Below are 13937 nucleotides of genomic sequence, written 5' to 3' on the forward strand. Positions count from 1 at the left end.
AATGTTTATTGATTAAAATTGATTAAAATAGCAATTAAAAAAAGACCCAAAAACAGCATTTATGCATTAACCACCATCTCCAACACAAACTAAATTGTCGATTGCTTCAAACCCATCGGCAAAATTTTTTGAAAATAGTTTCATCTGTATAGAGTATTTTCAGTATGGATATCTTTAAATAGAGCAACTTGGTCGGTTGGTTTGATGACAACAGCGACTAGTGCAGTGAGTGTGCATAGAATGTTTTCACATACGATCGGCTAGTCGGTAACTCTGTTAGAATGTAAATGGTTAGTCACCATATTAGCCGGTTGCTCTATTCGAACATACCATGCGTAACATCTCACTGAATTAATGTGTCCCAAGTAGTTCAAAAGTTTATACCTGAAAGAAAGTCAAATAATAACTGTAATAATATAATATAATTATTTAAATTATAAAAAATTCTCTAGATCAAGTTGTGATTTAAATATTGCAGTTACATTTCCTTTACTAATCTGAAAAGTTAGCAAAATACAAAATTATATAAGCTGAGCTTTTATCAACTTTTTTTTTTGTTTTTAATAGGCTTATTAGGACAATTATTCATATTGTGATCGCTTTTAACTTAAATATCTTCAATAGAATTTGAAATTACCTTTTTATTGATGTCTCATTTTGTTTTTATCTAAAGTCACTTTAATCAGGGTTACTAAACATCCTAGATTTTAAGGGAGTGTCCCTTATTTGGAAAAACTGTCCTGCATTCCAAGGAAATTTGATAAGGGCCCCAAAGTAGAATACTTGACGATGTTCTGCAACGTAAAATCATTTCACCAAAATTGTTCTGCATCAAGCATTGTATACACAAGCAACCAACATGACCTTTTCCACAAATCGGGAGCCCTAAATCAAATCGTTTCATACAGTTTTTTTTTTCCAGTGTTTTAAACTTTACTGTTGCTTATGCATTTCTGTAGAACCTAACCGACTGAGAATATCCACAAATATTTTATATGCTTTCTAAAATGCATAGAAAAAGCAAAGATACGAAGCTTTAAAAAAATCCGAACCTATGTTTTGGAACTTTTTTTTTTGGGCAATTTTTCATGGCAAGAAGGAGCAATTAAAGTAAAGTTAACAAATGCATAAATTACCAAAATAATACATAAAATGAGTCGAGTTAGGGTAGCATATAATAAAACACTTCAAAACTTTCAAAAAATTTTTAACATTTTTCAGGATGCAAAAGGATTGAAATCTCAGAAAAGACACGAAATTTTCGGTGATGAACGTGTTTCAGTATTGGCATGTTTAAAAAACATACGTTTTTGGAGGGAATTGCAGTGGATGAAGATCGATTGGGAATAATAAGGAAAAGGGGAACCAAAAACGCTTGAAAAATCTGCAGAAACTGATTTTCTACAAATATCTTCCAGCTCAAGATGGAATTTTGCACTAAGTCTGCAGATTTCTGTAAGTTCAAAGTAAATCTAAAGTTGTTGCAGATGACTCATCAACATTTTTCTCGAGCTTTCCACCGAATTATCGTAATTTCCGAAAATTTTAGATTTTCTTCTAATTTAAAGAAAATTTGTGCAAAATTCTATCTTGAGTTGGAAGATATTTGCAGAAAATCTGCAGTTTCTGCAGAAATTTCACTGAAATCTGTAGGAATTTCTGCAGAAAATTTGTCTGAGTTTTCCTCTCACATTTGAACAGAATTGTTCTGCAACTCAGGCATCTGTTCTGCGACGTACGTCGCAACTTTAGTAGTATTCTGCTTTGGGGGATAAGGGAAGGCCAAAATCCTGTGGTCTAGCTAAGAGCAATTGGGAAGATTAAAGAGATAATGAATGAGACCTTATTTTAAGAAATAAATGGCTAAAACAAATACAAAATCTGAAATAAAGAGTGATAAAAAATATTGGGTGGTAGCAAATGCAAAAATTGTTTAAAGCAGTGCCTGGGAAGCTGATCCATTTGGCCCATTGATTTGGTCAAATTGCAAAAAGGATTTTTTGGATCCTTCCAAAACAATCAATTATCTTCATTCAGTATTATGAATCATTGTTGCAAATTTGACGCCAAATAATCAGAAATACATTTCTAAAAAACAGTTGGAAACTTCACATTAATAAATTAAGCATGTAGTAGTATAACAATTCTTGTTTTGGAAGTTTTTTCTTTTTGATTTTTTTTCCATTATTATCAAAGAAGATTTAAATACATTTTAATTTTATATGTGTTCTAGCTTGCAAGATTTATCTTAGTATAGGGTGCGCCCTGCAAGTAAAAAAAAAGGTTGGGCATCACTGGTTTGAAGCATAATGTCTTTCTGTTCTAGATGGCAATGTTAGTGTTCTGTTCAGTTAGTAATAGAAGAACAAATTGTAGCAATCAATTCAACAAATATATGTCAGTGAAATTTACCATAACTTGAAGACACATAAGAATTTGAAATGAAGTGTTACAGCAGTAAAACCAAGTGTCAAATATGAAATTTTTAATAAAATAGGTTTTTTCAATATTATTGGAGTAGTTATGGCATTACAATAAAAACTAGTCAGTTTTTATTCATTAAGATGTTTAATTTTAAGGTTTTTTGTTGATGTTAACTTATTTTAGTTTGTCCCAACTATAAGATTTGATACTATTTTTGCTCAATTAAAGATTCAAATTGTTGATTAATGAAGCATCAAAATTATTTTAGCCTTTTCAATTTCCTCTTTGGCTGGTGCAGTTGATATTTTCCTAAAATATTAGTCATCCTTAGAAATGATTGTTGTGTCTTCCAAGTTTAGAAAAGAAAAGGGTTAATATAAAAGGGGAAATACGAATGTTTGTAATATTGAGTATTGTGATTAAAACTTTTCTGATTAATATTCATGAAGAAAGACAACTGTACAGTAGTTTAAAAAATATATAGTTTGTATTCATATGCTTATTGTGTATTCCTTTTTCTTTGTGAATATGAGAGAGAAATTTAACATTAAACTTAAGGTTCTGAAAACCCGACTTTCAGACGTCTTCCCTTTTTTATGGAACCTTCTTTCCCTTTTAGAAGCCTGTCTCATTTTTTGTAGTTTTTATATTTGGCAACCCGGCTTGTAACCTCCATCGTCAGAAAGTCAGGAAACTTTCTTCAAAGAAAATATTTTTATTTGGCCATTTTTTGAAGTGGTAAATATGTTAGTTTCATTAATAACATTCTAAATATAAAGTTAATAATAGTCAGGGGTCTGTCCAGGATTTTTCACAGGATCCGTTTTTTGTGAAAAATCAAATAATTTTGTGAAAAATGAATAAATTTTGTGAAAAATCAAAAAATTTCACAAAAAAAATTTTTTTTTTTTTTTTTTTTGTTAAAACGAAATTTTAGAATTTGGAGATGGCACAAACTGCATCAATTAAACTTTTTTCTCTTCTATGACGAGAAAATCATTCTGGATTTTTTTCTGATATTTGGCGGGGGGGGGGGGGGGGGGGGAGCATCGCTCTTTCAAGTATCAATATTTATCTACCATTCTGCATTATGTTAAATTATACCAGATATATTTCTGTACAGTATTTAAAATAATTGTAACAAAAATATAAATAAATAAAACAAAATTCAGAATAGGGTTCAGCATTCAACTTTTTGACCCAAGACACTCTTAAAAAGCACAGAATTTCGTTTAAAACTTATAAATTCCGTGATTTTAACAAAAATAAAAAGATATTTCAATTGTTTACCTCTTAACAAAGCGTAATAATCATCAAAAATTCGAAAAATCGGATTCCCATAGCGGATGCAAAGAGATCGCAATTCTCAAAGTGAAGGCATCAAAAGTATAAAAACGGCTTGTTAAAGAAATATTTTTGATAAAATTATTTTAAAATTGCATTTTAGAGTCCTATGATAACATATCATTAATATCTGGACACAGTTGACCCCCCCCCCCCCCCCCAAAATAATAATAATAATAATAATAAAATAAACCATCTATTCAGCATTTTAATTTTTGACTCATAACAGAAAATGGAATTTTGCTTTAAAAACTTGAAATGAGAGTTCTAACAGAAATAAAAAGACTTTTCATTTATTTGAATCCTAATAAAGCGAAGTTAGCTTGAAAGAAGAACAAAATATGATTCTCATATCGGATGTTAAAAGATTGCATTTTTCAAAATGTAGACATCTAAAGAAAAAAAAAAACGGTAATTAAAAGAGTTTATTTAAAGTTAATCATCCTTGTTAGCATCGAAAAATCAAAACCCATATAATTTTCTCCCAAAATAACAGTTAAACATCGCACCGCACCCGTAAAAACGCAAATATTGACAAGCCAACAAAATGATGAGAATATTTTCTAATCAAGCCATTATAAAAGTTCAAGCCAGACCCTAAGTGGTGATAGCTTTGAAGTTGGTAACCCTATCTGAAGCGATCATATTTTTTCCTCACCCTTACTATCCCTTTGCTGTTCTAAGTTCATTTCGCAGATATATATTACTATTGTTTATTAAATCATGAGCGGAGAAAAGTGCTTGCTAATGCCTTTTCAAAAAAGTTTACAACAACACCGCTGCTAATTAGCTGTGATAAAACAAACAACCATTATATTTATTTGGCAGTAGCAATTATTTATCTCTTGCAGGAGCATCGCAAGAGTGGCGATTTTTTTTTTTTTTTTTTTCAAAATTAGCCGATTTTGTATATGGGGCATTCCAAGGTATTTCGGACATTTTTGTAGAGTCCGTAACATGACCTTTTTTGCCATAACTTTTTAGTTTACTGTTTGATTAGCATATTATTTTATTTTGATCTTTTCCTACCAACACACCAGCTCAAATTAAAATAATTTGCAAATCAAACGGTAAATTAAAAAGTTATGGCAATAAAAGATCACGTTATGGACTCTACATAATTTTCAAAATACCGTGGAATGCCCCATAAGCTGATCCCTCCAATTTGACTTAAAAAAAGGTTCCAAAAATTATCGGTTTATACACAGAAATATGCGTTATTTTGCTTTCAGATTTGCTCTTTCAATAAACAATTTGTGACAGATCCGATCTTGTTTGATCGGGATTTTGTGAAAGGTCCGTTTTGTTTGATCGGGATTTTGTGAAAGGTCCGTTTTGGTTGATCGGATTTTTGTGAAGGGTCCGTTAACGGACCCAAATATCCTCTGGCCAGACCCCTGATAGTACATGTCTGTTTTTCCCTGCCATCTTCCATTTCATATGAAGAAAGTTCACATTTTCTACGGAGTTGTCCTCGTAAATGTTTTTGTACATATTTCGCCCCTTCAAACCTAATTTAACACCTCTCAAAGGTGTTGTGTAGTATTTTCGCAGCTATATTTCTGCAATCAGAAAATGTAAAGTTTGAGCAGATTGTATTTGAAAAATAATGGCAGTCTATTTGTACTGTATAGTTTCGTTATTTAGTTGAAATGATGATGAATCTTTTTATTATGGATTACAATCGTCTTGAACCTTATAAACTAGATAAAATTTTCCATAAAAGTGTTGCAATTTTTAAATTGTGCTTCATAGTAAACTAATTTTGTGTTACAGAACTTCTAGCACTGCTTCTCCTGCTACTATAAACTTCAGACAATTGGAAGATAATATAAATAAATGGAAAATCGAATTAGAAGAACAGGAAAAAGTATTTTTAAATCAAGCTACTCAAGTTAATGCATGGGATCGATTGTTAGTTACAAACGGCGAAAAGGTATACAATTTATTTTTAGTTTTTGAATTTGCTTTTTGAAAAAAAAAATTTCAATTGGTTTTGAATGGTGTTTTAAAAGTTTTCGGAAGTTTTTTTTTTTTTTTTCAATTTATTCTTTTAAGTATCTTTTTTCAAACAAGTTGGGGAATGTGGGGCAAAGTGAAGTAGTTAATTAACTTACGTTTTTTCAAAATGAACTAATTGAAAATTTGTTTTGAAAATTACATTACATATTTAAAAATAATGTGCTTCAAAAAAAAAAAAAAAAACTTTTTTTTTTTTTTTTTTTTGCATTGAAATATTTTTGTTTTTGGCAGTAAATTTGCATTTTCAAAAAAAAAAAAAAAGTGGGAAGTTTCCACTTTTTTTTGGTATGGGACAAAGGGAAGAACATTTTTTTAATTGTTTTCAAGAAATGAAAGAATTACTAAATAAATAAATAATTGCACAATAAATGAATGAATAAGAAAAAATAATTGAGTGAATAAAATAGTGTATGAATGAGAAAATAAATTAATGAATGAAAGATAAGGTAAATAGTTGAAAAAATAAATAAGTAAATGCAAGATAAACTAAACATTTGAAGACTAAACATGCCTGTTACTATGTACTGCACTGGGCATCTTTAGATTTGAATTAATATTAATGAATACTAATTACAAGAACTTTATTAGTGTTTTTTACAAAAATTATTTTTAATGAACCACATACTATTACAATATGGCTATTGACTTTTGAAGTTGTTTAATTATATACTTTCATCTTTAGAGAAATTTCATTTTTGCTTGCAATCAACTATATGTTTAAAAACATTGTTAAAATATTGTTAGATTGGTGGTACAGGGTTCATACACTTTTGGTTAAAAAAAGTTCCCTGACTTTTCCAGGTTTTCCAGGTTGTTTTTTAGAAAATTCCAGGTTATTCGCTTCATTCAAAATTTAAGTTTAAATAGTAACATTTTCAAAATAATTAAAATTGTTTAAAGTAGAGATGCAGAAGAACTGAAACTTCTCCCCTTAGATTTAAAAAAAAAGAAAAACTTGGATTTTTTTTTCCTTTGTTTTCTCTGTTAATATTTTAAGTTTTTTTCAAACATTTTGTTCAAAATTGTTTACTATTTGTTGAAAACAGAGTACTTTCAACTTATTTTAGCGTTTCTTTGATGTCATGTGTAATATTATAGCATTTTGCTGTAGTCCTGCAGCAACCTTTTAGCATCCGCGTTTGGTTTACAATACTTCTTTTTATTTTCTTATTAGAAGGTTACACAAAACATATTGAGCAAAATGCAAAGCTAAATTTCAGTATAAATATGATTAACTTGTGTTGCATCGATCGGCATACCATGTAATGCATAGTAACAAATATCAACATCCGCCGATCATAGGCCAATGCCAATAATCTTTTTTTTTTTTTTTTTCACATATTAAAGGACGCTTACATTAAAATTTCAAATTTTCTTTTCCAGAAAGTGATAGTTAATTTTCAAAAATTCATAACTTTTTGCACATTTTAATGTTATTTTCAATAGTTCACATTGATAAAAACATCCAATTCTGTTTCTGGAAGTTTAAGTCTACTTCCAATGTGCAAACGATCAAATATGGCGACAAAGTGAAAAATTTAAAATAATAAGTAGATTTTTGGATTTGTAGTATAAAAGTAGTAATAAATAATTGATAATCCTTAAAAAACTACAATAAAAGCAAAATAGTCAGTATTTAGCACATAAGAGTATAAATCAATTAAAACAAAAAAAGTTATGAAGATTAAATTTTGCATTATTCCAGAAAATAATTACAAATTATCCGGAAAAAAGGCACAATTTGTGCTGTTTTCAATAGTTTGCATTGCAATTAACATCCAATGCCGTTTTCGGGAACTTAGGCACTTAAAAAGTCTTGTGTATTTCCATCTTGGGAATGACCAAATATGGCGGCTATGCCCAAAAATAATAAATAACTTTTTTAATTTGTCGCGTGAAGACAATTAAAAAATAATAAATGTTCATGAAACTACAATTCATTGAAAAGTTTTTATCACATTCGCGTCCAAGGCAGTGAGGATATAATCTTATCCTTCTGTTTTAAGAACAAAGTTTTTCATTTTTCAAGAAAATTATTTTAAATAATAATAGAAAAACAATTTGCAGATCATTTTTTGTTATTTTCATCAGTTTTCAATTAAAGAAAACATCCAATTCTGCTTTGTTTTTAGAAACTTAGGCATTTTAGGATTGTATCTACTTCCATCTTGTGAATGACCAAAGATGGCGACTACGTTTCACACATAGCTGAAATGATTTTCCGATCAAAAAAAAAAAAAGATTTTCCCCGATCGACCCTCTCATCTACAGGTTGTGCTTCCGAAGCAGTAAATTGTCTTCTCTCCTGTTGAGTTTGTGCATAATTCCTGTTCACCTCATTTTTTTTTTCCTTGGGAACTACTGAGAGCCAAAAATGGCGGCTGCTGAAGATTTTTTGGGTCGCCACTTTTTTCAATGCTTTAAAATTGTTACAATTTTTTTAAAATGCATCGATAAAAATGAAGATTAGATCTCATAAAACAAAATTCCCTGGGAAAAATTGAGAAAAGAAAAATTTTGGGGACACATTTGAAAAAATCCCCTGACATTTTTGACTATGTAATTTTTCCTGATGATTCCAGGTTTTCCTGGAGCGTACGAACCCAGAAACGAACAGAAAGTTGTGGCAACCCATCTAAAACTTTAGGTAGTAGAAAGAAATGCGTTACCCTCACTGACTCCATGTAAGAAAATCTTCGCTCTTTTGGCGCATTTTTGCGTTGTGAAAAAAAAACGTTCATTTTTCGATTGCAGTTTTTAAGTGCCAGCGTCGGTTTAGATAAAAATTTACAATTTTTTCATAAAATCACAACAAAAACGAAGATTAGATCTCATGGTACTTAATTCCTTGGGAAAAAAAAATTTTTTGGAGGACAAAATTTGAAAACTCCCTGACTTTTCCCTGACATTTTTGACAGTGTCATTTTCCCTGACAATTCCCGGTTTTCCCGGAATTCCCGGAGCGTACGAACCCTGTGGTACTGCAAACTGAAAATATTTTACCATTTCACTTTGCCCTACATTCTCCTACATCTTTCAGATATCTATTATAATTCAATATTACATCAGTTTTTTGTTTAATTATTTTTAAAAATCAGTCTAAATGTTTTATAGATAACTGTACTAAACGATGCTGTTGAAAGAGTGAAATTAGATCAGCAGCGGCTTGACTTGGAATTGGATTTCATTCTTGCACAGCAATCAGAATTGGAAGATTTATTAACACCTCTAGAGAAAAGTATTGAATCAACACCAAATATCCATGTTCAACAACATGCAGATTTAGAAAGAGAACATACGTAAGTACATATAAAAAGAAGAAAAGTATTTTGTCAACAATCAGATCAAATGAGTTGCTCATCAATTATGTTGTTAGAATAAATGTTTTAATCAAGTGTAAAAAAGAGTTACGAGCAGTTAAATGAGCTCAAATTATATATCACTGATAATAGTAGGTCGCTGATTCGGTGAGTGGGCTTTAAAAGAGTCTTGATGTTTTGTCTGCATAGAAGCCTTTCAATTCTATCAGTGAGGTCCTCAACATGGAGGTGGTAGGCTGTAAACTTGACTGGTTCTTCTTAAGTGTGCTGTCTTTCAATCTTGGGATGGAAAACTCTTTTAATTTCTTGCTTTGAAAAGCCATTGGCTTGAAAGATATTCGTGAGGTGATAAAATTTCTTTTCAATGGCAATTCATTCGCAGATTCTATTGACTTTGACGAATAAAGTTTTCAGCTTCAAAAGCCTGTATTAGAAATGATTTACAAGCCCAAAATCCAAATATATACTTGCTTACCTTCAGCCTTGAATTTAGTTTTTTAACTTTACAATTAATATTATTTTTCATTATTTTTGGCAACAATTTAAAAGGGTAACTGGGTGATACTAGGAGAAAGACAGTAACTTGAGAAATAGTCTTTTATAAAAATGAGCGTTGTTAATAAAAAAAACCTCTAAAAACTTTGCATTTTAGATTCACTAGTTCCAACCTCAGCTTCCTTAAAAAGAGTTCTTAATTCTTGGAAGTTTTCCATCAGGGGGTATCTAAAACCCTCATGTTTTAGTCTTAATATAGTGATATTTCTAAAGCTTAGTGCATGCCTTTGAGTATACGTAATGACTTTTGATGATGTTTGTAAACTAAGTGCTTCAAAATTTTTCTCCTAGTTATCATCTTGCTGAAAGTATTGATGCACAATTGAAACGAATGTCTGAAGATATTAAAGAAATTATTGAACATGTCAATACTGCTAACAAATCTCAAGATAATAATGATCCTGTAAGTATTGTTTTATGAATATATATTCATAGGAGGTTTTATTTACATATGGTATGTTTATTTATTTATTTATTTATTTTTAGGTTCAACAAGTTGCAAAAATTCTCAATGCACATATGGACGCTTTGCAGTGGGTTGATCAAAATACTGGTAAGTTCCTTGATAAAATCAGGGTTTATCACATTCAAATGAAAGGACCTAAGGGGCCATTTATTAATTACTTAAGGATGATTTTGGCAATTTTGACCCCCCCCCCCCACCCTTTATCCCCATGTAACAGTACACAAGATTTTTCAAATCCCTTACCCCTATTCTTAGGTAAGATTCTATTTCGCTTTTCAAAACAGTAAAATGTTGTTAGAAAAGGATCAGTTAACTAAAACTCTCAGTTTGACATAAATTAAAGATTTTTATTTTTTAACAGATAAGTTATATTGTTTTATTGCTGTCAACTACATATTACTATTATATTATTAGAAAAATATATAGTCTTTAGAATATCATTTATCAGTAGTTAAAAAAATGTTTTTAAATAATCTTAAACATAGATCAGTTAAACAATTTACAAACCAATAATAGTTTTAATATAAAGAAATTGAATAGTTTTTAATTAATTTCTAAGAAAATAAATTAAAACAGTTAGAACGAGATTAATTCAGATCATCTAGTATGAATGTTTTTTCAACTTTTTTTTTGTACATGATGCCATTCTAATTAAAATAAAACTTGCCATAAGGGAGGTGGGGCACAATGGTCCATTTTTTTTTACTTATAATTTTTTTTCCTCATCAGAGTTTTTTCCAAGCAGTTTGACTTTCCGCAATAAGTTTCACTAAACACTTCTCAACAGCAAAAAAAAAAATTTTTTTGTTTGGAAATGTTGAATTGATAAACCATTCAGTGCTGAAAAGCGCCTGAAAGCATCAAAATGCTTTCATTGTCGAAATCAAGATTTTAGAGGCATTGATACCTTTTTTAAGGCAGTTAAAAGTACTTCATTAGCATACCATATAAGTAATCAATGAAAAAGGAATCTTACCCGGTGTTCAGTCATACATAGAGAGAGATTTCAATGCTAAAGGTTCTTTCAAAAAAATTACTTAATATCGCTAAACTAATGAGATGCAGCTTTGTTCTAGGAAACAGATGAAATGTCCTCTATTGATGCTCTAGACTTAAATGTATATTATGGTGGTCCAAAATTTTGAAGGTGAAAATTTTTGGAATCCTATCCTCCCGTTTGGTTTCAATGTATTAAAAAATGAATGAGACAAAATTTATAACATTCTAATAGTATTTAGAGGTAACTCAAAGCATATAAAGTTTGTAACATTGCTGAATAGCGTATTGACAAAGACCAAACTAATCACAAATAAGGCAATGAAAAGCAAAGGGATGTAAGTGCCAAAATTAAAAATTTGTAGATAACCAATACAAATGGGATGTGAACCTCTCCTCTGTCGTGGGGCAAGAGATAGAACTTTCTTCCCTGGTATTTGCTGCTATATAGCATGATTTAGAAAAACTTTTCAATGACAGCCGACCTAGGACAGCAAATTTAAATGAGTTTTATTCAAAACTTTAAAATATACACTTTCATCCCTTTGACTGCCTCAAATATGATTGCAGATTCCATTAACAAAATTTAATTACAATAAAATAAAAAAAACTTTTATGGACACTGTTTTATCAGAAACCATGAAATATATTCTGTAAATATAAATATTTTTTATAGATGTTGCAGTTAATTTAACTCTGCCAAACTAGGGCTTAGTTAACTAAGTGCTTTGACCCAACAAGCATTAATTCTGGCAAAAACAATAGCACCTGTTTTACTGGAATAAGGAAATAAAATAGTTATTTCTAGAATGTCAACACCATATTATGGAATTATTTACGCTGTTTTTAATATAAATACATGGTCATCTCTTCACACCAGAAGTAATTCTCTTTAAACAATTCTGGTCCTACTGGAAGTCTATAGATGAAGATAAAAGAAAAGTAACGAATGTAAGAGATGATAGAATAAAATATTCAGAAATATTGCTTTATTTGAGGTGAACATTTTTTAAAGTTAAAACATGTTTTCTTGTTACCTATCCTTATTAGGTAAAAAAAATGGTATGGACTTTCATTTTAGTATAAATGTTTTGTGTATAAAGAAAGAATAACTTTTTTTTCATCAATCTTCATTCATTATTTCTGGTTTGTATGCTCGAATTTAAAAGCAATTTTGTCCAAGTACAGTGAAAAAAAGAAAGCTTTTAAAAGCGCCCATATATACCCGTACATGATTGCTTAAGTTCAGCCTTGAAACTGATTTGTTAAATTTATTAACAATTCATTTTTTCATTGTTTCTGGCAACAATTCAAAACCGGAAGCAAACCCCGGGTTATGACAGATAATAAAGTTAAAAAATAGTCTTTTTTTTAAAAATATATAGCACATTTTAAGGATGTTGAGCTACCTCTTTAAGTTAAAATTATGAATCAAAACTTAACAATAATTATATTTTACATTAGATTTATTTTGCCATGGGCAGGTAAACGGCAGTATAAGCAGAAATATGTTTTTGAGATAATTAAAGAAATGTGTGTCGGATTCAATACTAACAATAGGGAAATGTTGTGACTTTTTTTTCCCCCAGAGGAAACCAAATAAGCAAGCTTGTACAATATAGCTAACCTACAACAGATGACAAAAATAGAAATAAATAAATAAATTGTAGTTACTGCCCTTTACTTGCCCACAGCAGTATTATTTACACAAATGGAATTTCAGGACCAGTAAAAGTGAAAAACATTTTTAAAAAAGGCCTTTTTGGACCACCCTGATGTTTTTTTTTTAATCTCTATTTTACTTTCACTTTTAAAAGCAAAGAATTGCCAGAAGTATCAGGGTGCATGTGTGCAGTCATTTTACATCCTGAACATGAACTGAAACTTTACTTCGTAAATAATTTCTCAGTAGTCTAAGACATGCAAATGCATATTTTAAAGTATTGTTTTTGCCCAAACTAAAAAATTATTTATTTTATTATCATTATGTTTTAATTTTTAGTGTGTAAATCCTGAAAAACTCTGACTACATTTTATTAACTGCTTACCTTTCAAATTTTAGGTGCACTTCAACGAAGATTGGAAGGTGTTTCAAAGTTATATGAGACTCAAAAAAGAGAAAGTGAAAAAATATTTCATGGACAGTATTAAGATTTTTTTAAAAGATTTAAATCAGTTTGTTCAACAAGTGCCCATTCTTGTATGTTATTAAATAAAATATTCTTAAATTTTTGTTCTTTAAGTGGTTGATTTCTTTTGCATAAGAGTCATTCCATTTCAAATCAGGCAGACAGGCATGAAAAGTGTCATATAACCATCGCCGTTGAAAAAATTACAGTAGTTACAACTAAGGGACATATGAAATATGCCAAAAGGATTTTGCAAGAAATTTTTTTTCCTTCAGTTACAGCCTACTAAGATTCTGCACAAAATCCAGCAAAACACTCCACTTGAAATGGACGCTATTTTAAAAGTATTTAACTTATTTGAATAATTCTTTTTTCTAAAAATAAATAAGGACTTATATATCCTCTAGACATTGTTTTTGAAAATTTAGTTAGGTTTTTTGATAAAGAAAAAAAATTATTTTTATGGTGAAAAAACTGCATTTTTACCAATTTTATGATTTTTTTTCTCCATGAAAAAAGTTTTTTTATTACTAAATGGAGATGGCAGTCTAACGCCTTTATATGATAGTTTCATAGCATATTTTATTATAATCCTTAGATGCATACAGCCTCGGAAATAAAATTTGAAATTTTGAAAATTTTCAAAAATTAGCAATTTTTGAAGTGAGATTACTCAAAAAA

At 29.7% G+C, this 13937-nt stretch overlaps 1 protein-coding gene across 1 annotated transcript in view; it reads left to right on the forward strand.

Moving 5' to 3' along the window:
* LOC129216924 (nuclear pore glycoprotein p62-like) overlaps nucleotides 1–13417 on the forward strand; it is a 37256-nt gene extending 23839 nt beyond the window's left edge. Inside the window, exons 6-10 of the mRNA XM_054851141.1 lie at nucleotides 5545–5704; nucleotides 8905–9089; nucleotides 9957–10068; nucleotides 10152–10218; nucleotides 13190–13417. Coding sequence (XP_054707116.1) covers nucleotides 5545–5704; nucleotides 8905–9089; nucleotides 9957–10068; nucleotides 10152–10218; nucleotides 13190–13278 — 613 coding nt within the window. The 3' untranslated portion in view covers nucleotides 13279–13417. The remainder of the gene's footprint in view (nucleotides 1–5544; nucleotides 5705–8904; nucleotides 9090–9956; nucleotides 10069–10151; nucleotides 10219–13189) is intronic.
* The last annotated feature ends 520 nt before the right edge of the window (nucleotides 13418–13937 follow it).

Source organism: Uloborus diversus, chromosome 2 (genome assembly GCF_026930045.1).
Source record: "Uloborus diversus isolate 005 chromosome 2, Udiv.v.3.1, whole genome shotgun sequence".
Taxonomy (NCBI): Eukaryota; Metazoa; Arthropoda; class Arachnida; order Araneae; family Uloboridae; genus Uloborus; species Uloborus diversus.